General features: G+C 38.4%; 2 protein-coding genes across 3 annotated transcripts; both read left to right on the top strand.

Moving 5' to 3' along the window:
• The first annotated feature begins 794 nt into the window (after nucleotides 1-794).
• ppm1kb (protein phosphatase, Mg2+/Mn2+ dependent 1Kb) lies at nucleotides 795-7,860 on the top strand. Of its 2 annotated transcripts, none has more exons than XM_029436365.1 (7): nucleotides 795-931; nucleotides 2,086-2,607; nucleotides 2,724-2,824; nucleotides 4,687-4,852; nucleotides 5,056-5,200; nucleotides 5,329-5,463; nucleotides 5,560-7,860. In XM_029436365.1, the coding sequence occupies exons 2-7, from the start codon at nucleotides 2,138-2,140 to the stop codon at nucleotides 5,689-5,691; spliced, it is 1,149 nt and encodes a 382-aa protein (XP_029292225.1). In that variant the 5' UTR covers nucleotides 795-931; nucleotides 2,086-2,137; the 3' UTR covers nucleotides 5,692-7,860. The 2 variants fall into 2 exon arrangements, with proteins under 2 accessions (XP_029292225.1, XP_029292216.1); XM_029436356.1 differs by having other exon boundaries at nucleotides 2,083-2,607.
• A 3,378-nt stretch (nucleotides 7,861-11,238) lies between these two features.
• Nucleotides 11,239-20,456, top strand: abcg2d (ATP binding cassette subfamily G member 2 (JR blood group)). The gene is given in 16 exon segments (XM_029435106.1): nucleotides 11,239-11,416; nucleotides 11,419-11,452; nucleotides 12,282-12,341; nucleotides 12,427-12,541; nucleotides 13,092-13,244; nucleotides 13,323-13,480; nucleotides 14,050-14,201; nucleotides 14,375-14,476; nucleotides 14,925-15,175; nucleotides 16,833-16,915; nucleotides 18,176-18,265; nucleotides 18,365-18,486; nucleotides 18,676-18,830; nucleotides 19,021-19,110; nucleotides 19,380-19,492; nucleotides 20,122-20,456. Coding segments are annotated over 16 exon segments (2,004 nt in total). The 3' UTR covers nucleotides 20,270-20,456.
• The last annotated feature ends 299 nt before the right edge of the window (nucleotides 20,457-20,755 follow it).

Genomic DNA, 20,755 nt, shown 5'->3' with positions numbered 1-20,755 from the left:
TCTTGACATACACAAATTGGACTGACTTAAACTGTGCAACTGAACTGGTTATAATTGTGTGTGTGTGTGTGTGGCGGGAATATTCATAGTTTCCCTGAATATCTTATATTTTTAAAATTAATTAATTCAGCAGTTTCCTTTTTTTAAATGTTAGAATTTATTTTACAAGCATTGTACAAGAGTGGAGGAATGTGGGTTTTGGATGACTTACCAGTCAGACTGGTAACAAGCACACACCCACACACACAGAGAGAGTCATTACTAACCTACAGAGTCCGGAATTAAACTGTATTACACAATGGGCTGATGTCAGTATGTATTTTAAAGTGTGGATTTGTGAAGTCAGTGAATGAAGCAACGTAAGATATAGAAATGGACAGAGGAGGATGGAACATATTACTCTTTAATATCACATTACAAGTAAACTATGAATTGTGCAGGTTCAACTGTACCTGTACCGGAGTCAAATTCCTTGTATGTGTTCTCACTGTTAGAATATGTATGTAAAATAAATGAATTTCACATTACCAATCAAAATAAGTATTCTACATGAGGCCAATCTAGTATGTGCTAAAATAAGACCAGGGGGTAAACATAAATGACCTGTAATGTAAAAACATTCACGCCCTGAATGACTTATGTAATAAAAATGAAACGCTTCTTTGTGGCTGCAGGAGTAGCCGATTGCTGATTGGCGCATACAGCTGTCATTCATTGTTTCGTCGACCAGTCATCTGCACTGCGCGAGGGGCGTAAAAGTAGGCGTAGAAAGTGTTATGCTGCTGATTGGCGCGGGCACATCAGAGGCCGTGTTTGATAACATTGACGATCCAAAACACTGAGGACGGCGCTTTTGATTCAGTTAATAGCGAGTTATTATAAAGCAACCAGCAGAGGACTAAAGCGTATTAATACATTTAAAACACAAAAGGTATGAATTTTAGTCAACACACCACTTAAGGTCAAGGGGATGTTGGACAAATTGCGAACTTGTAGCTAATGCTAACAACCTAGTTAGCTAGTAGCTAGTCAGCCAAATATAGCTATCGTTATGTAGCTAGTTAATGCTAACGCGCATAAACGAAAACCTACTAACTTTAACGCCTATCCAGTTGCTTTTTTCATTATTGCAATAATTAAATGTTACTTATGATAACTGAAGGAGAGGCACACCCCATGTGACACTTGTGTTTATATTATCGGGTGTGTTGTTAGCGCAAACAGCTTTGCGACTGTAAAGAGTTGCATCATTCATGTAGCGTTAATATTAACGTTACTCAAAAATATACGTTTATGTAATGCTACTGCTACATTTTGTTTTTCTTGTTGGATAGAAATGTCGTTTATTGGTCCTATACTTTAGTGTTACTATAATTATTTGTATTTCCTTATTGTGTTTAAATGTTATGCATTTATCAGCATTGTTTGCAAACGCATCACTACAGCAGGGTTGATTTAAGCATTAATGAGTTGACAAACACGAAGTGCTTATTTTCCATCATTAAGACAAACACTTTGAGTTATACATGTGTTATAAGGTTATTTGGGGTCAGATTTGAACTCCATACACATTGGCTTGCAGCTAAAAGTCTTTATTGTGTGTAATCTGTCAGATAGCAGAACATAGTCAAAATGTCTGACAATTTCCCAGGGCCAAATGAGATAAAACCCAAAGATGTATAGTTTGTTATTATATATGAAAAAGAAAAACCTCAACTAATATAAGATAAGATATATATTTTTGCACAACTGATTGCAAACAAACAAAATACAAACAATAACAATGATCTACTGGATACCTGCCATTAAATCAGTCTTTTCTTGCCCCGCCCTATCCTTTTTCTTTTTCTCTAGGTCACTGTTTTAAGCAGCTTTTTGTAAAAAAAAAAGTAAGGGTTCTGCATTACATTAACAGGTTCCTATCTATTTTGAGATAAGTGGAATCCAAAGCATTTATCTTAATGATTTCTGGCTTGAGTAACACACATTTCACAGGGTTGGTGGCAATAGCTGCAACATATTAACACTTCTAGTATTATGCGTCCAGTCTAACTAACCGATTTTTCTTTGTTGTTCGGACAGCAGATCCCTCTACTTCTGCATCCAGTGCTTCTCCAGTGTTTGTGCTGTCAGGGTGATGTCAGCAACCTGTCTTGTACGCCTGGCAAGGTGCAGTGGTCGTTACGTGGGACGTAGTGGTCTTTTACAGAGGGGCTTACTCCCACTCCCATTCCACCAGGACAGCCACCTACAGTTCACAATCTCCAAGAGACAGCTTTACATCCCTTCAGGAAAACGGCACAGCAACACTCGCTTTGATGCAGACAGCAGTGGCTGCCCCACTACTTGGGATTCATTTGGCATCTGGGACGATCGTATAGATGAGCCCATTCAGCTGCCTTCCAGCATTCGCTACGGCAAGCCCATACCCAAAGTCAGCTTATCGAGGGTAGGCTGTGCCTCGCTCATCGGTCAACGCAAGGATAATGAAGACCGTTTCCAGGTCTCCCAAATGACTGACAGCATCCTCTACTTCGCTGTGTTTGATGGGCACGGCGGGCCAGAAGCAGCAGACTTTTGTGAAAAATACATGGAGAAATTCATCAAGTAAGGAAATCATTAAATATGCCGTTATCGCGTACAAGTCATTGTCACATGATTGCGAAGTCATACCTTTTGTAGCTGATATTCTGATCAATGAAGTCTTTTGGTTGTTGTTTCAGGAAGCTTGTGGCAGAAGAGTCCAATCTGGAAGTAGTTTTAACGAAGGCCTTCCTTGAAATAGACAAAGCTCTTCAAAGGCACTTTCACTTCTTGCCAACTGGTAGGTTATATATACACACACACACACATGTATTTATGTATTGACACTTTTTTCTTCTTTCTTTAAAACCTAACTTACTTGTCCTACTTAGGCTTTGAAGCCTTGGATTTCCCATCTGATATGACCCAAGCACTTTTGGTTATAGAGGTCTGTCATTCAACCCAAAGTTACTGATGAACAAAAAACCAGCTACAAGTAGTGCAAACACTAGTGCTTCACTGCTTCACTTTTCATTCACACATACAGAAAGGGTACAAATGAAAGGAAAAACCTGAGTACATGTCTGGATAAACATAACAAATGTGGATCTTTCCATGAGAGGGCATGAGGGATCACTGAACGTTGTTTTGAGTATGAAAATGATGCAAATCATATGGTCTTCACTGTCACTAGATCTCCGTCCAGTTTAAAAAAAACATTGGGAGATTGTGGACTGGTGTGTTAGACAGTGTGTCCCACCTGCCTGAAGAAACCCTAAATGAGAGAATAGTTTTGAAAGAATCATCTTTCAGTAAATGTCCCGGGACTTTTGTTGTGGTCCAACACTTTACAAAGATACTTAATGTTGCTTTTTTCCTTTCATTTGTCACCCCTCTGTTGATATTAGTATATTAAAGTATATTGTTTAGCACTGATATTTGAATTGATAATAGGGGATAATTTGAGCATCCCTCAAAGCAAAACATTTTCTAAATATATCATGTGCTCTACATGTTTGCCCTTGTCGTATAGAAAACTTTTCAAAATCAGCTTGACTTTTCTCAAACAACATTATGTCTGATTAAGGTTATCTGTTGATATTAAAGCTAGTATACCTGTAATGTGGCCATACATCGGCCACGCTGTGTGAAATGTCCCAATATGCCTGTGTGTGTGTGTGCATGTTATCTACGGCAGCTGCTGACCCAGCTAAGAGCTGGAGGCCCTTGGCACCAATGTGGATGACGAGAGGCTAGATATTGAAGGAGAGTCCAGCGGGTCCTAAATCCTGGACTACTGGAAGGTTCCCTATCTTTCTCTCACTCCGTTCTCTCTCTCTCTCTCTCTTTCTTTTCTTCTCTGACCAAGTGTATGCAAAGCTTCAGTTTGACAAGTTGTTTGAGATGTTGTCAGGGACAGATCTGGTCCATGAGATGCAGCATGTTTAATATGAAATGAATGCTATAAGGCTATTAAAAACAGCTTAAAGTCTCCAGCTAGTCATCCCATTTATCTCTTTGGAGAGAGAAAGGTCTACAAATGTCAGCAGATAAATCCACGTAATGACATTTGATGCTGTTTTATGTAATTTGTCGTCCCTTAAGGAACTAAAGTTTAGTATTTACATGTAGTAACACATAAAGTTGGCTGGAATGGCGATGCTGAGTTACATTTTAAGATAACATCTTCCCATTCGCCTGCTTTAATGAGAATTGTTTTAAACTACCATTACCAAGTAATTCTATATGATATCACTTTCCTTATGACAGATTAGTGGTGAATATTTTACATTGCTAGATGAATGCATGAAAAACATACAGTAGAAGTAAAACCACTCCTGTCAGAAAGTATTAAGAAAATACTTTTTTAATTTAATATATATTAGCATCAGTACTGGACACTGATAAGTGTTGTGTAAAGATTTTTAGTTTCAGCCTTAGAAATTATCTTTGGACCTCAACTCTGCTGAAGCAGTTCGACCTGCATGTGTGACTGCCTCCTCTATTGTTTACTGTGTAGTCTTTAGCCTACTATATGACTTCCCACCCATGAGGTCCATGTTTTGTTTTTGAGCGTGAGATACACCATGTGATTGTTGTGAACAATGTGAACTGTGGCTTTTGCATGTTCCACCTCTGATGTTTCCTTTTATGTCTCTGTAGTACCCGGGATGAATGCGGGAACCACCTCCACCGTGGCCCTGCTGAGGGACGGCATCGAGCTGGTGGTGGGCAGTGTGGGTGACAGCCGCGCCATGCTGTGCCGCAAGGGCAAGGCCGTTAAACTCACTGTCGACCACACTCCCGAGAGGAAGGACGAGAAAGCGAGGTACGACGATGTTATCAGCAAAGATACGTTTGTCAGTTTAGGCAAAATAACATCAGCAGGACACTTTATTTGGTCTGAGCAGTGCTGATGGGGTTGTATCTGCAGTTATGAGAAGGATATCGTTACTTTTATTGTAAAAACGTCTGTCTCTGCCACCTGAAGTCATTCTTTGTGCACCTCTCTCCCTCTGCTCGTTCCTCAAGGATAAAGAAAAGTGGGGGTTTTATCACCTGGAACAGTCTGGGCCAGTCAAACGTCAACGGCAGGTTGGCCATGACGCGCAGCATCGGAGACTTTGACCTGAAGAACACGGGGGTCATTGCTGAGCCTGAAACCAAGAGAACATCGGTAGGTTTCAAAACCTTTTTGGAAGTGGACTTTGACACAACGTTTCAGGCAAATGTATTTGGCAAACACTCGTATCTAAAATGTGATGAGGTAAATATTCTTCTAAATATTGCTTGCCCTTTCTTCAGTTACACCATGCCCACGACTCTTTCCTGGCGCTGACCACCGACGGCATTAACTTCATCATGAACAGTCAGGAGATCTGCAATGTCATCAACCAGTGCCACGACCCCAAGGAAGCAGCGCAGAGGATATCTGACCAGGTAAGATGTTCATACTTGGCTTTTAATACGCCCTTATTGAAACTACTACTATAAATATGTTAATGTTTTTCATATTATGGTCGTCTTGTCCCTCAGTCTCTTCAGTACGGCTCCGAGGACAACAGCACCATTATCGTGGTGCCCTTCGGAGCTTGGGGAAAGCACAAGAGCTCGGACCCGAGTTTCTCCTTCAGCAGAAGCGTCGTGTCCAGCGGTCGTTGGGCGTAGTCAGCAGGACGCCGGCTGAACAGGTTGGGGTCTGTGGACCTAATTAATGTGTGCAATACAATCCAACAACAGTGTCCTTGTGGAAACATTATACAAAAGTGTGGTTTGCCCAAATAATAATTCATAAGGGTAACAATATGTTATTTAGAGTAGCATGATATTTATCAGCCTCCGTGAACTTCGAGGCAGTGAATTCATGATGTGCACTAAATGAAAAACATCCTCTTTTATAAAAGGTTTTTATCTACTAGTAAGCCAATGACCTTAGAGGTGCTAAAAGCTGAGACGCGTTTGAGTGGCAGACGGGAGTTCATGATGACATCAGTAAGTAGCCTGCTCTCTATCAGATGAGTGTTCCTGTCTGCCATTCAGATACTTTGTTTTTTAGCAGTAACTCCCAAGTTTGCACTATTTATTTTCACGGATAACTTAACGTGGATAAGTTGCAATTTTAAAGAAAGTTGTGCATCAGGATTTTACCAGTTTGAAGCCTCCAGTCCAAGAGTGGGACTACAAGCATAGACATACATTCACTGAACATCTTTTTAGGGATGCACAATATGTTTATTCGCACCTGAAGGTAAGAACGGCTGAGATGTGGCGAGCAAAGATGGATGATTTAATAATCCAAAGCTCTGATAAAATCTAATTTATCACTATTTTTGACTGAACAAAAACAAAGCTCTCACTCTTCACATATTCCAGTTTTATTTCTAGTAAAGTACATTAAAAATGTTTAGCTCTTAAGTTTGTCTGGTCTCCAGTTGCTGCGCTTCTTCTGCTCATTTGGCGGCGGATCGCAAACCAACTTTAAAGGAGCACACCGCCACAGAGTATATCAGTGTGTAGATGCTGCACTTGCTCAGTCAATGAAAGCAATTCGGCTGAAAATATATCATTTAATTATCAGAATAATACATATTTCTATATATATATTGTGCATCCCTATTTAATTTGTTTTAATTAGATTTTAATTAATTGAGCCCTTTTATGATAAAAAACAAAATCTACTTAAATGTTTGAAGGAACGTCACGACTTCTGAGGCAACTGGAATATACGCATCATGACCAAAATAAGTCCGTCAGGTCCTGATATCCATTCTGGAGTTTCCTGTTTGTCTTTAGGGCAAGCATCGCTCCTCCAAACTTATCTCCAATTGCACAATCTTTATGGTTTGGGAGAAATGAACCCTGAATGTTCTGTGATCTCGTGTGTGACTGGAGTTGCTTAATGCTATTTATAGGAACAGCATTTCAGTGGCGGATATGATATTCATGTTTCCTGCAATGTCAACGTTGCTCAAGCGTGTATAAGTGTTAATATCTGTATTGATTTGACGCAGGTATTCTACGGGCACTAGCGAGTGTTCAGGGTACAGAAATGTACAGTTTATGTTTTGTAAATAATTCTATTTATGTACATCTGGAAAACTGGTAGTCGTCATTCACTCAATAACTCGTCATATCAGAATCGTTCACAAACGCAGCACCTTAGCTGAGGGGCTTGTTTTGTGTAAAGCTACATCTTTTTGTTTTTGATTGTAACTTGTTTACAATCAGTACTTCCTCATTTACACCTTTTATGTTTCACTCAGAAAGAGCAAAGCACACGTAATGCAACACTAAAGAATAGTTCAGCTAAGAGCCATGTTTGACAATGTGAATGTTTGCATAAATGCCCTCCATGACTAGAGATATCGATCAAACCCTGCCGGGTATAGGATTTATTAGAAGTTGCCTTGGCTCGTGTGAGTGGATATGTTTCCAGCGCCAGGCAGAGATCAACGGTACTGTTTTTGTTCATTGTTGATCTTTAGTTTTGTGCTTGTTAAAGCAGCACTTCATATTTATCGTCATTGTTCCTTCTGTGAGATTTGCTAATGTTGTGTAGCCATCAGTTTGCCCTTAAACACCAACGATAGATGTTTTGTAAATACATTCACATAGGACTTTTCTTTATAATTGACACGTCCTCCTTACAAACCTCATCTGTTAAACGTATCTATCACAGTGTGTTCGGTTTTTATTTACTGTATTTTGTTTCACTGCCTTTCAAATCCAATCATTGTAGCTGGGACCTAAATGTGACTGTTTCAGAAACACTGTTAGTTCTGTATCTTTGGTCTGAACGGCTTGTGACACTTCTGAATAAAAACTATACATCAAAAATCATGTTGTCCGTCTTGAAATCTACTGTATGTAGTATGGAAGACTAAGGCTGCCATTATAATAGAACAATAAATAAAATGATAAATCTAGAAATAAAAGCCTTAACTGTCAAATAAATGTGCCGGTTAATTTGGAAAAAGAAAAGAAAAGCGTTAAGTGACACCATCAAAGCAGAAATAAAATAAAGGATTAAGAAATATATTGGGTAAATAATTAAATATGAAAAAAATAAGTAATTTGTTTTATTTATTTATCTATTTCTGTGCATATTTATTTATTTATTTTATTTTAATAAAATAAATAATATAATTTAAATAAAATAATAATAATAAATAAATAAAGAATATAATTTAAATAACATTTTAAGAACTTGCACATTTATTTGATAATTGAGGCTTTTATTTAAATGTATTTCTTTATTCATTTATTATATGGGCATCTTTAGTCCTCCATAATGTAGAAATGTTTTTTGGGGGGATTTGTGAAACAGCAAATTAAAAATGTTATTAAAAACATTGTCAAAGTCATAAAACCAGAATGTAAAGGATTTACATTTATTAGTAAACATATTTACCTTCTTGTCAATTTCATAGGAATATACAGGAAATGTTTCATGGTTGTCACTTTTATAGCCATAAATGTCTTTACTGATGAACGAAGCCGGACGGACACCGACTGGATTCATGAACACCAACATCCAGGGCTGGAAGAGTTATTCAGATCCTTTACGTAAGTAAGAGTAGAAGTACTACGCTGTGGAAACACTCCACTACAAGTAAAAGTCCTACATTCAATTAGTAATAGTATATATAATCTATAAGGACTTTTCCTTCCTTCTTCAAAGGATACTGACCTATTGTTGGAGCTTAAAGATCTCAGGCACCATGCCGGATCTCAGGCAGAGAGCCGCTTTAAAGTCATACAATACTTAATTCAATACATTGTACAACTTTAATCCCATAGTGAACTTTCATATAAGAAGGTCTAACTTTTTTTTTTGTTGCAAGTTTTAGCCCCTACACATTAAAGATACTGTACATGCTGTGTTTGAGAGTTTGTATGTGTTTTGTTTTTTTACCATTCGGGCGGCCATTAATTTCCATCCCGTTCCATGCATTTGTGAACATTTTGAAAATAAATGAGCAAAACTCTGACTTGTGTACTCCATCACAATGTGCTTTATTTTGGTTTGTGTTTAAAAAATGATGTTAAAGGTCTGCTCTACAAAAGAAGTTATGCAAACTTAATGTTGAGTGGTGGGGGAAGTATTGAGATCTGTTAGAAGTAAAGTCCTGCAGGTATACATAGAATGTATAATCAGGAAAATGTACTTAAAGTATCAAAAGTAAACGTTATACTATTATATATTATATCAGTAGAGTATTATTACTTGTGCATGAATGTAAAATCAGGATTTTACTGTTGTAGTCTGTAAACGAGCTCCTTTATTCCCTTAGTGTCTGCCTTTAATCTAAAAGTTGGTTACATTCCATAACTGGAGAATAATGTCTCCATTTTTAATCCTTCATGTCTTTTTGAGCGGCGGATAAAGGGTTAATCGGCCCTGCAGCTGGGTGGGGTCCCAGCTGAGTGTTGAGGCACCTGTCCCGGCTGCCAGGAGCAGATGTTAGTCAGCCTCCACCCTCTCTGCTCCGTCAGTCTGCAGCAGCAGCAGGATCTCCGCACCCGCAGCCCTCTCACGCTCTCACAGCTCGGTAAGTCACTGCAGCCACGCGCCTCATTTCTTTAACTTTATTTATATTGCACATTTCAACAACGAGGCAATTCAAAGTGCTTTGCAAAGACATTAAATTACATTTAAATACATTTCAAAGCTGCGATTAAAGAGCAAAGAGAACAGAAATACAGACATGCTAAAATAAAACAAGACGTTCTGTGTAAGATGAATATTTATTGTATTTAATAAAAGGCAGCTTGATTTAACATCATGGCTGCAGGTGATCATTTCCAGAGGATTTCTGCAACACATGATTTAATTATTTGATTTAAATGTTGGTTCTGCAACACTTGGTTTGTCTAATCGAGGATGTGAATGTTTTTAAGCCCTTTTAGTGCTTTCAATCCAATAATACAATCAAGCAGTGTGAGAATCAGTGCCGTGGCCAGGATTTTCAAATACTGAAGTCATGTGACCTGTGCAGTGGTGAGAAGTAATTACAACCTTTACTTAAGTAAAAGTACGAAGACTCTCCACTAAAGGTAGAAGCCCTGCATTCAAACCCCTTCTTAAGTAAAAGTAAAAGTATTAACAGCAAAATATACTTAACGTATCAAAAGCGGAACAATGTTCCCTCTTAATCTTTGGATTAATATTACTTCTGTATTAATGTGCATTTTACAGATGTAGATGTTTAAGACGCATCATGTTCTATAAGATCATCATATGTTGAGTTTCTCAGAAAAACAACTTTGTGACATTTTCCATTTAAAAAGTAGTAAAAAGTACAATATTTCCCTCTGAGATAGAAGTATAGAGTGGAAGTATAACGTTACATGAACTGGAATTACTCAAGTAAAGTACAAGTATGTGTGGACGCAGACATACTGTATTATATTTATATATATATATATAAATATATATATGTTTAACCTGATTTCTAATCGCACTGTTTGTGGTAAATGTCAGTAAATGTCTGTTTGGTAGCTTTTTCTTTACTGCTCTGTTCTTTAAAAGTCTTTATAATTTGTGAGCTGTTGAATTCCTTTGGCACAAATATGACATCTCTTCTCTTCTTTTGTAGATTTTATTCAGATTAGATCAGTTATTCCATCTGATTTCACTTAAAACAATTAAATGAAAGTGTATTCTATGCATGTAAGAGACTCAACACCGCTGCTTCATTACTTTTGAGATAAATTAGTTTGAAATAATTAATATTATTATAGTTAACACTGGTGTATTTCTTTAGTAGAATACGTTTATTTCCTTTGAAAGTGTTACCAATAAACAACCTTTAAGGAGACATGTTTATTAACGTGCACATTTTACCGTGGAATGTGTTGTAATATTTGTAATAATATAATAATAATTTTATTTAAGCTGAGGTGATACTGTCAGCCGCCCGGATCCAACGATTTAACCCTTGTGTATCCCCTTAATTCTTTTTTATCTCATGTCCTTAGGATATGTTAGCAAAAACATTTATAAAAATATTAGATGACAAAAATGTCCCCTTCTTAAAATTGCTATAAAAATACTTTATATTAATATTATATTTTATATAATGTTAACCCTTTTAATTCCAGTTTGTATAAAAAATAAAATTATTTTTTGTATACTAAATACTAGGGGGGGACAATATAACTATAAGGGTTAATTAATACATCATGTCCTAAATATCAGATCCCTGTCATAGGATGATGGAGACAGCCAATCACGTCAACATTGCAATGATAGAAGATATCGGCAGCAACGGGACGGCGAGGTCAAAGGTCGTCACAGCCGTGGACCAGAACAAGCAGCCGTGTGGCTCCACCGTGAGCTTCCACAGCATCCAATACAAAGTGCAGCTGAAGAGCGGCTTCTTCTGCAAAAGGAAACCACTCCCAGGGAAATTCTGGTCGACCTCAAGTCAGTTGTAAAAATATTTGTCTTTGTCAGTTGCATCTGTGCATCTTTATGTACCCACATGTACTTAGAGATCCATCTCTTATAATTACTCACACAGTATGATATTTTTACAGAGTTTTGCTTAAGTATATTGCCGTAATTCTTAATTTGGGAGACCGTGTTACAGTGAAAGAGAAGTGGTTCTTCAATACATTTAAATATGGCTGATCCTATCTTTAACCGAAGTAGAACAATAGTGAATGGACTCTTACATTGGTTTCTTTTTGATGGTATTAAATACAGCTGACGTTTCCCATGGACCAATGAATCATTTCACACAAGTTTTTGTACCTTTTTCTTGTTAATTATATGATATTAAGCATGGTTTCTTGCATATAATCTCTCTGATGCACTAAAGAGCAGTCTGCCAGGGAAACGAATTAAACACCCTCACGTGATCCACCGCCGGGCTTTTATTCAAGTCTTTTAATTCCACTTTATATCTCTGTGCAACTGTTCTCTCTGAAGTCAAAAACATTTTTTACACCCCGGTATAGTGTGTGTGTGTGTGTGTTTGTGTCTGTGTGTGTGTGTGTGTGTGTGTGTGTGTGTGTGTGTGTGTGTGTGTTTTTATTCTGTTAGGGATGAGGGAGGGAAGAAAAGTGCTTTAAAAAAACGTGTCAAATCTCATCACTAGAATCTCGTTAATCCACTTTCACACTCACATTTGTGTCGTAGAAAAACTGATACAGTGAAGTGAAGAGTTTCTGTACTCTAAAAACTAATGTTGACCCTTTAAAAATGTCCCAACAACATTAAACTATCCGTGTTAAATTGTATTTTGTTGCAGTGGGATTATGAGACCTGGCCTCAACGCTATTCTTGGACCTACTGGAAGTGGAAAATCTTCGTGAGTATCACACTGATCTCCAGAAAACAATATATTGTTGTATTTGTTGTGGATATATTTATTAAGTATTGTTTTTGTTTTTAAGATTCTTGGATATTCTTGCTGCAAGAAAGGATCCTTTAGGTCTCTCAGGAGAAGTCCTCATTGACAAAGCACCACAGCCTCCGAACTTCAAGTGCCTCTCTGGCTATGTGGTTCAGGTGCGTTTGAATTATTTTACTTATTTCAATTAATTAAACCTGCATTAACAGATTTTTTGAGTTTGTTTCAACCTGATAAATGTCTGATGTTGTCCTCAGACGAACATCTGGCTCTTCAGCTGCTAAATGCTCCACTGTGAGCTGGACAATATATCAAATCGTTTTTAAATTAGTTTTCAGTTGAATTTAATTTAAATTTCAAAGGAAATCTGCTGTTATGCATCATGTTTCCAAAGTCAAAGAGTCAATATTGACCAAAACAATCGTGATTATGACCTTTTCGGCCTTAACCGAGCAGCTCTACTGGAAACAACTCTGATGAGAGTCAATCACAAAAGTAAAGTTTGGTAAAACAAAAGCTGAAAGACACTAAAAAGCTCCGTAAAGCTGAGGAGAACTGCAGAGTTAATATATATATATATATGTTAATATAAATATATTGATTATAGAAATACAGAGTTTGATACTTTCTAAAGTCTGTCAGGTCTGTGGAAATTAAACTACAAAACAAACCTGACCTTTGACCTCGCGCTCACGTCTCCCCTTACAGGAAGATGTGGTCATGGGCACCCTGACTGTGAGGGAGAATCTGCGTTTCTCTGCAGCGCTGCGGCTGCCCAGCTCTGTGCCTCAGAGTGAGAAGGAGGCTCGAGTCAATCACCTCATTGCAGAACTGGGTCTCGCCAAGGTGGCTGACTCCAAGGTAAAGATACACACATTTACTTATATTACCTTTAAGACATCAGGGGAGAGTCAGACTTGTGAGGGTGTTTCTCTTCAGGTGGGCACACAGATGACGCGGGGCATCTCTGGAGGAGAGAGGAAGAGGACGAACATCGGCATGGAGCTGATTATTGATCCCTCAGTTCTCTTTCTGGACGAGCCGACCACGGGACTGGATGCCAGCACCGCTAACTCTGTCCTGCTGCTGCTGAAAAGGTAATGAAGAAGCTTCTCTGACATTCTCCTGACTTTATAAAGTATTATATTCAGAGCCTCCAGCTTTGTCCATAGTCCCAAAATTACACCTGTGTCCAATAAAATGTAGTTTAACATTAAAAATAAAAAAATAAAAAATAAAATAACACTAAATAACAGTAAATAGAGATACTGAATAAAACAAAAGTAAACAAATAAAATCTAGAGGGATTCTGGGTTTCAATCCATTTTAGTTTAAGCAAAAATAATAATGTAATTATATTAAAATACACAACGTGATGAAGACTGTGTTAACTGTTTAATAATAAAAAGATCTATAATTGTAAAAGTATGCCTCACTATTCACTGTTTGCTTATGATGTTTTGTTAATTATATTAAAATAAGTTATTACAGTGTATGTAGGGCCACAACTGCTAATTATTATAGACTTCTACAGTGTTTAATTATAATAATTTATACCATTTTTGAAGGATTAATTAAAAAAGAAAAATCACATTTGTTTTTGCATTTTAAAGGCATCTTTATTGTATTTAACATTAATACATATTATTACTATGTGTCTTTACAGAATGGCCAGTCGTGGAAGAACCATAATTATGTCGATCCACCAACCTCGATACTCCATCTACAGACTGTTCGACACTCTCACTCTGCTGGTCGGTGGTAAAATGGTTTACCACGGACCGGCGCCAAACGCTTTGGACTACTTCGCCAACATTGGTGAGTATGTGGAAACTTATTATCTGGAAGTTATTGTAGATGGTTGTGCAGCTTTATTCTTACATATGGCAAGAAATAAAACAGGCAATAAAAAAAGCAATGTCTTCATAATGGCTGCCAGTTATTGGACGTGTGTTATTGATATGAAACATGGATCATTGTTGCTGTTTCAGGTTATCCCTGTGAGCCCCACAACAACCCAGCTGACTTCTTTCTGGATGTTATTAATGGAGACTCCACCGCTACAACCATGACCAAAGTGCACGGCCCTGAAGGTAACGCCATGAACACTAATGTCTGTCTTCATTAAAGGAAGGATTTGTAAATGCATAAAGGTTAACAAAATAATGCTTTTAACCCTTGACGCTCGTCTAATGTCCCCGGACTGAACTGTGAGCATGTTCCTCATGATCCTCAAGCGTGCGCAGATAATGGAGTCATGATCAAGAGGTTTTTATAAGTGATATTATGAATATAAATGACCATTTGTATCAATTACTCGCCCTGTGTTACCTTGAATTCTTAAAGATAACTTTGTTTTTCTCCCATACCTCCACACTGAATGAAGAATCAAAGGGGATAAGTACTACTCAAACGTGCATTATCGCTAAAATCGTGAACTATGGTTTTAAAAGTCCACACCGTGATTTCTTTAATGGGATTATTGGTGTCAATCGTAGTATTTCCGATACTTAATTTTCCTCCTACGTCTCATTTGGCCAGATTTGGACTTTGAGGAGCTGGGCGGCTCCAGGCAGAGCATCGAGGAGCGGCTGGTGGAGGAGTACAGGGACAGCAGCTACTCCAGCGACACAAGAGCTGAGCTGGACCGCATCGTCCAGGATAAGAAGTGTGTCTCGTGTTCAAAATCCCGCACCATCACCTACAACAGCTCCTTCTTCCACCAGCTGCGTTGGGTTCTCAGGAGAACTTTCCAGAACCTCATGCTGAACCCACAAACATCAGTGGCACAGGTATCACTTTTCTTACTTGTTGTTTTTAACCTTGAGAGGGATCCAAGCTAGCTGTTCCCGCCTGTTTCCAGTCTTTACAGCAGAAGCCTCATATTTATTTACCATGTATTTAACATTCAGACGTAAGAGGGGTATTGATTTAATTCACCAATCTGAGAATCACTCCATTTCCTAAAATGTCAAACTAGTCCTTTAAGCTACTTATTAAGAATTATTTTGAATATGAGTCAACGTTTTTTTAATTTATTTATTATTTATTGTCAGTACATACAAACCTCTAAACACATATATATATATATGCACACATGTACAGACAAAGCATAATAACATAAAACAAATAATAAATAAAAGACCATAGCACATGTGTATATATGATAACTGGAGAAAAACTAAATGCAACATGTCAAATGTCTTGTAGATGTGTTCTGGTGGCAGCAGCTACATCCCCAAGTGTGTAAACAATGGCCTCCTCGTTACAATTTTAATCATTCATGCTCAAAAAGGCAAAAACGATGCACTTACACTCAAGTAAGTAAGTTTAGTTTGACCCATGTCTACAGACAGATAGAAATCTAATTGACGTCTCAGTAAAGAGTTTAAACACCATGTTTTTCCTCCATCGCTTGTACTTTGTTCGAACGCTCCAGAGAGTGAGAAGAGCAGAGAAATAATCAGCGTCGGTGCTGTGATCGTCATGAACAGGAAGCGTAGACAGCACTTCGGAGGGGTCAAGACTTAACGCTCTCATTAGTCACCCCATGGCGGCAAAATGCAGTCAGAAGTCTCCTCACTTTAAGAATTATTAACAGCTAATTGGCCCTAAATAAGTCAAAATAATCCTACAAGAGAAGGCTCTATGTGGCGTGGGCGCCGTAATCGGCTTTGGTGACTGTTGTGACCCCACTCCTGCCTCTTTGGGCCAGGATCTGAACTGATATCATATATGGACAAAGCCCCTCGGCCCCGGTCCGGGACTCATCACATGATGGCATCATGACCCATCACTCCACTGCCCCACTTTCACATGAGGGGCTGTGGGGAATGAGGTGAAAAAGGCTCAACCTTATTAGCTTATCCCTTCACCCTGGGAACCACTTTAGTCCCGTCATAATCTGTAAATTGTTAGGATTAACATTTGTGTCGCTTTCACTTTTCTCGCTCTTTTCTGACGTCTTCATCCCCCCCCCCCCCCCCTACACCTCCACCGGCTCTCGTTGTTATCTCGGAGAGGCCGGTGTGGAGGAGGAGAAGGGTGTCCACTTGACCCCTGAGCCCCAGAAAGAGGACACTGCTTACGTTTTATTTCCATTCTTCAAATATGATTCATGACCGTCCACAATCAGAAGAACTGTGGCGCTGAATTCCAAGGGACCTTTGATCAACTCAATTCCCTCGAGTCTCCAAGCAGTTGTCCAGCATTTTGTCATTATGGATGTATACAGGCACAAGTGTAGCGGGGGCTTCTGGCACCTCCTCAATTTGCAAGGTGGAGGGAGGAGGGAGATCGCCACAGCTCTTGAACTTTAACAACTTTATTGTGAGTCCAACAAAGAACATTAAGATATATACATATATATATATATACACCCTGTCGAGGCTTATATGTGCTATTTTTCCAAATGGTTGTCAAAGCTTCTATTAAAATCTCTCTGTGCAGCTGGGAGTCAACATCTTCCTCGCCCTCATCGTAGGAGCCATTTTCTTCGGGGTCAAAGATGACCAGAGCGGTATCCAGAACAGGTGAGAGGACGTCCGAATATATATTTACTGTACACAAAGGGTCATAGCTAACAACGAGGTCGTGTCGTCTGTATTTTTTTCAGGTAATTTATGGGTTTTTTAGCATCCTGGGGGGAATTTAGATCATTCTACAAGGAAAAACTAACACTTAGTGGCTCATTCGGTGTTTCAATACACTTTTTGTTGACTTTTTCTATGATTTATAATGTATTTATAACTTCTGCAGCTTCAACAGCATGTTTATGATGCTCAATCTAAAGTTTATTATCTATTATAATGTGCACACAGATTTAATATCTGGATTATTTCTGGAATAGTATGTATGGACAACATGTTTCCTAAATAATTGTTCAGGTTTTTAAGAGACGTCCTGCACGGCTAATCCTCTTACTATGTTTTATTGGGCACAACCTGGTACACACAAGCCCAGTGAATGGTCTCCCTCCTTTTTCTGTGCATGGTTCAGTGGTATATAAGAACTTAATGTCATTATATTCATGGTCAATGCATAGTATGTACGGCAGACACCAGGTGTATGCAGCTTAAATGTCTCGTATTCACGCCTCCCTCCTGTTCATTGGGTGCAAGTCTATCGTGGAGTCGGCCACCTTTTAAGTCCCTGCTGTGTGTACATACGGACCACACCGCGTTTACTTCTATAATCTGTCTGACTGTTCTTTAGCCAACTCTCCCTTTACAGTCAGCTCTTTGTCTTTTTAATAGGCAAAGGTATTTCATTTACAAAGCATCGTTTAATTCGAGTTAAACTCAATAAAGGTGGAATGTAACTCGGGGGGAAATTTATTTTAAGTACTCTACTTAAGTAAAAATGTTGAGGTACGTGTAATCTATAGATGCTTTGAATCTATTTAGATTTATGGACTATTTTTAGTCGATTACAGGAAGTTACTGTAAAGAAATAGTATCTAGTACATATCTAACCTGTAAAATCAAAATGTGTTTTTGTATATTTGTTGCAATAAAAGCCTAAAAGAGACTTGAAGTGTTAATTGCACAATGTAAAGGCTATTGTTCCATGTAGGACCACCGGGTACGATCTCGGTGCGGCCTAAAACAGGAAGAGGATAGAGATTTTATTATTTATTTTTAAATATCAGTAGCTAACCCCAGTTACTAAAGAGTATCGAGGTAAACAAACCGCAGTGTGTCCTGTGTTGTTTGTAGGTTATGTGCTCTGAGGTGAAGAAAAGTTTTCTATTGCCTCTTTAATAATCAGGTTTTGTTTTTTTGTTTTAACAGGATGGGCGCCCTCTTCTTCATCACTACCAACCAGTGTTTCAGCACCGTGTCCGCCGCCGAGCTCTTCATCATCGAGAGGAAACTGTTTGTGTACGGGATCTGTGCCCATGACATCTGCGTGGATAATTCAACAATGGATTGAGTGGGTAGAGCGACTATTTGATTTCTGCTTGTGTGTTCTCGTCTCAGGCACGAGTACATCAGCGGCTACTACAGAGTGTCCGTCTACTTCCTCTCGAAGATCCTGTCTGACATCACTCTGCGAACCATCACCTCCGTTATCTTCAGCTGTGTTGTCTACTTTATGATCGGTATGATCCACAAAACTCTCATTATGTATTTCATATATAATATATATTTCTTCTTTTCTATATTCTTTGTTCCTACTACTTTTTTTTGTACTTTTATATTTATGATATCTTTTGTGTGTGTGTGTGTGTGTGTGTGTGTGTGTGTGTGTGTGTGTGTGTGTGTGTGTGTGTGTGTGTGTGTGTGTGTAGGGCTGAAATCCACAGCTGCAGCCTTCTCCGTCTTCACGCTGACGGTGACTCTGGTGGCGTACACAGCCACAGCCATGACGATGGCCATCTCAGCCGATCAGAGCGTCGTGGCTCTCGCCAACATCTTCATGACCATCACCTTCGTCTTCATGATGGTGAGAGACAGTAAAGTAAATGATGAAACAAGATCGTTCAGAGCATGTCGCGTTATGTTATTATGTTTCTTTCTCAAACATGTATTAATATATCAGGAGAATCACAGCTGACACTAATAACATTAATTAATTAATCTGTTGTATTCAGTAATTAGTCACACCTGAGCTTCAGTGTGTGTCGTGGTCTCAGATTTTCTCAGGTCTCCTGGTGAACCTCCCCAGCATCATGGACTGGCTGGCCTGGCTGAAGTACTTGAGTATTCCTCGCTACGGCCTCGCAGTAAGTCGAAATTAAAAAGATATATTATGAAACATTTCCACATTAAAATGTCTAAAAATGACTATTTTATATATTCTGTTGAGTTATGCACTTACAGTATCCCAAATGTTTCCAACTATTTCTAAACGTAAAGAAATCCTTAATTTAATGCCTGCAGCCTTTTGGCTTTGACATTTGACCTACAAACCCTAAATACTGCCTAATACCTAAATATCCTGCTCGAGAGTCTAATCTCGTCAGTATTCATTGACTGTGCCGTCTGTGTTCAGGCCTTGAAGATCAATGAGTTTGTGGGTTTGAAGTTTTGTGACGAGGCTGTGATCCGAAACACCAACATGTCGGCTGCAGTGACCAACTGCAGTGTGAGCTCAGCCGGCCCGACGTGAGTGCACCGGCATGCTGCGTATGATGTTGTGTCTGACCACCTCTGCGACACATTAAGACCTTTCCAGTCGAGCTAGTCCAACATGCCTCTTGGTAAAAAGTTGACATATCACAAGCGTAATTCTAGTTTACAAACACAAAGAAATATAAATGTCTGATTTTAAAGGGGTTTCTCTCCTGTGTTTATGTAACTGACCTAAGAACAGTTGGAAAATAGGGTTTTCCAGGATAATAACTATTTTCTAAGTTCCTTAAATATTAGTTTTTATCTGTCAAATGGGTAGGGAAAAAAGTTTTGACAGGTTAATTACATTTTAAAATGTTAAGTGTTTGTTGTTGTAATGCTCACTCCGACCACAAGAGGCTAAAGTGCACCACTACCCCATTTTTAATGGGACTAAAAGCATCCATGTTTTACCGAACGGCAGATTAGCACCAATTCAAATGTATTTTTAGCCAAATGGAAGACATGACAGTAATGTTAAATAACTTTCTAACACACAATATATGTACTTTGTGTTTGGAGTACGTTGAGGAATTAAAACTCACTTGTCCCACCTGTTGTAAGGAACTTTAGAAATATTAACATGGCATCTTTTCCCTCCTCAACTGGGATTGTTATTCCAGATGTACAGGAGAGCAGTACCTGGACTACCTGGGAATAGAGTACACCCCCTGGGGACTGTGGGAGAACCATGTGGCTCTGACCGTCATGACGTTCATATTCCTCATCATCGCCTATCTGAAACTACGCTACATCAAGAAATTCACTTAAATGTGTGATTATGCATCTTTTTATTTTTGTCTTCAAGGAACAAGGCCAGTTCACCAATTAAAGGAACAGTACACCATTATTGCAAACATCAGTTTTATCATCTTTGGTGTTTAGACACTAATATGACCATATTCTATATTTTGTTGGAGTGTTTTTTTTAAGCCCAGCAGAGAAGAGAGTTTTCTGACGCGAAGGAGTTTCATGCAACGTCAGTGACAATATATGTGTGTGATGTGTTTTTTATTTATGAATATTCACATTTGTATGTTAAAATCAGACTATGCCTCTTTTTCAGTACTTTTGTATCTCAGTAGTTTTGGTTATTCGGCTGTTTTAATTTCCAAATCTTGATTTTAACTTCCTGCTGATTTAATTGTAGAATTATATCACATAGATAGTAAGTATGTGTTAACCTTTTTGTATTGTTCCAAAGAACATTTCTATGTCTACATTTATATTATGAGCATTACTATAAAGCTTTTTGAG

Source organism: Cottoperca gobio, chromosome 1, assembly GCF_900634415.1.
Source record: "Cottoperca gobio chromosome 1, fCotGob3.1, whole genome shotgun sequence".
In the NCBI taxonomy this organism is placed as follows: Eukaryota; Metazoa; Chordata; class Actinopteri; order Perciformes; family Bovichtidae; genus Cottoperca; species Cottoperca gobio.
Note: the sequence above shows the minus strand (reverse complement) of the source record. Positions and strands in the feature narration are given on the sequence as shown.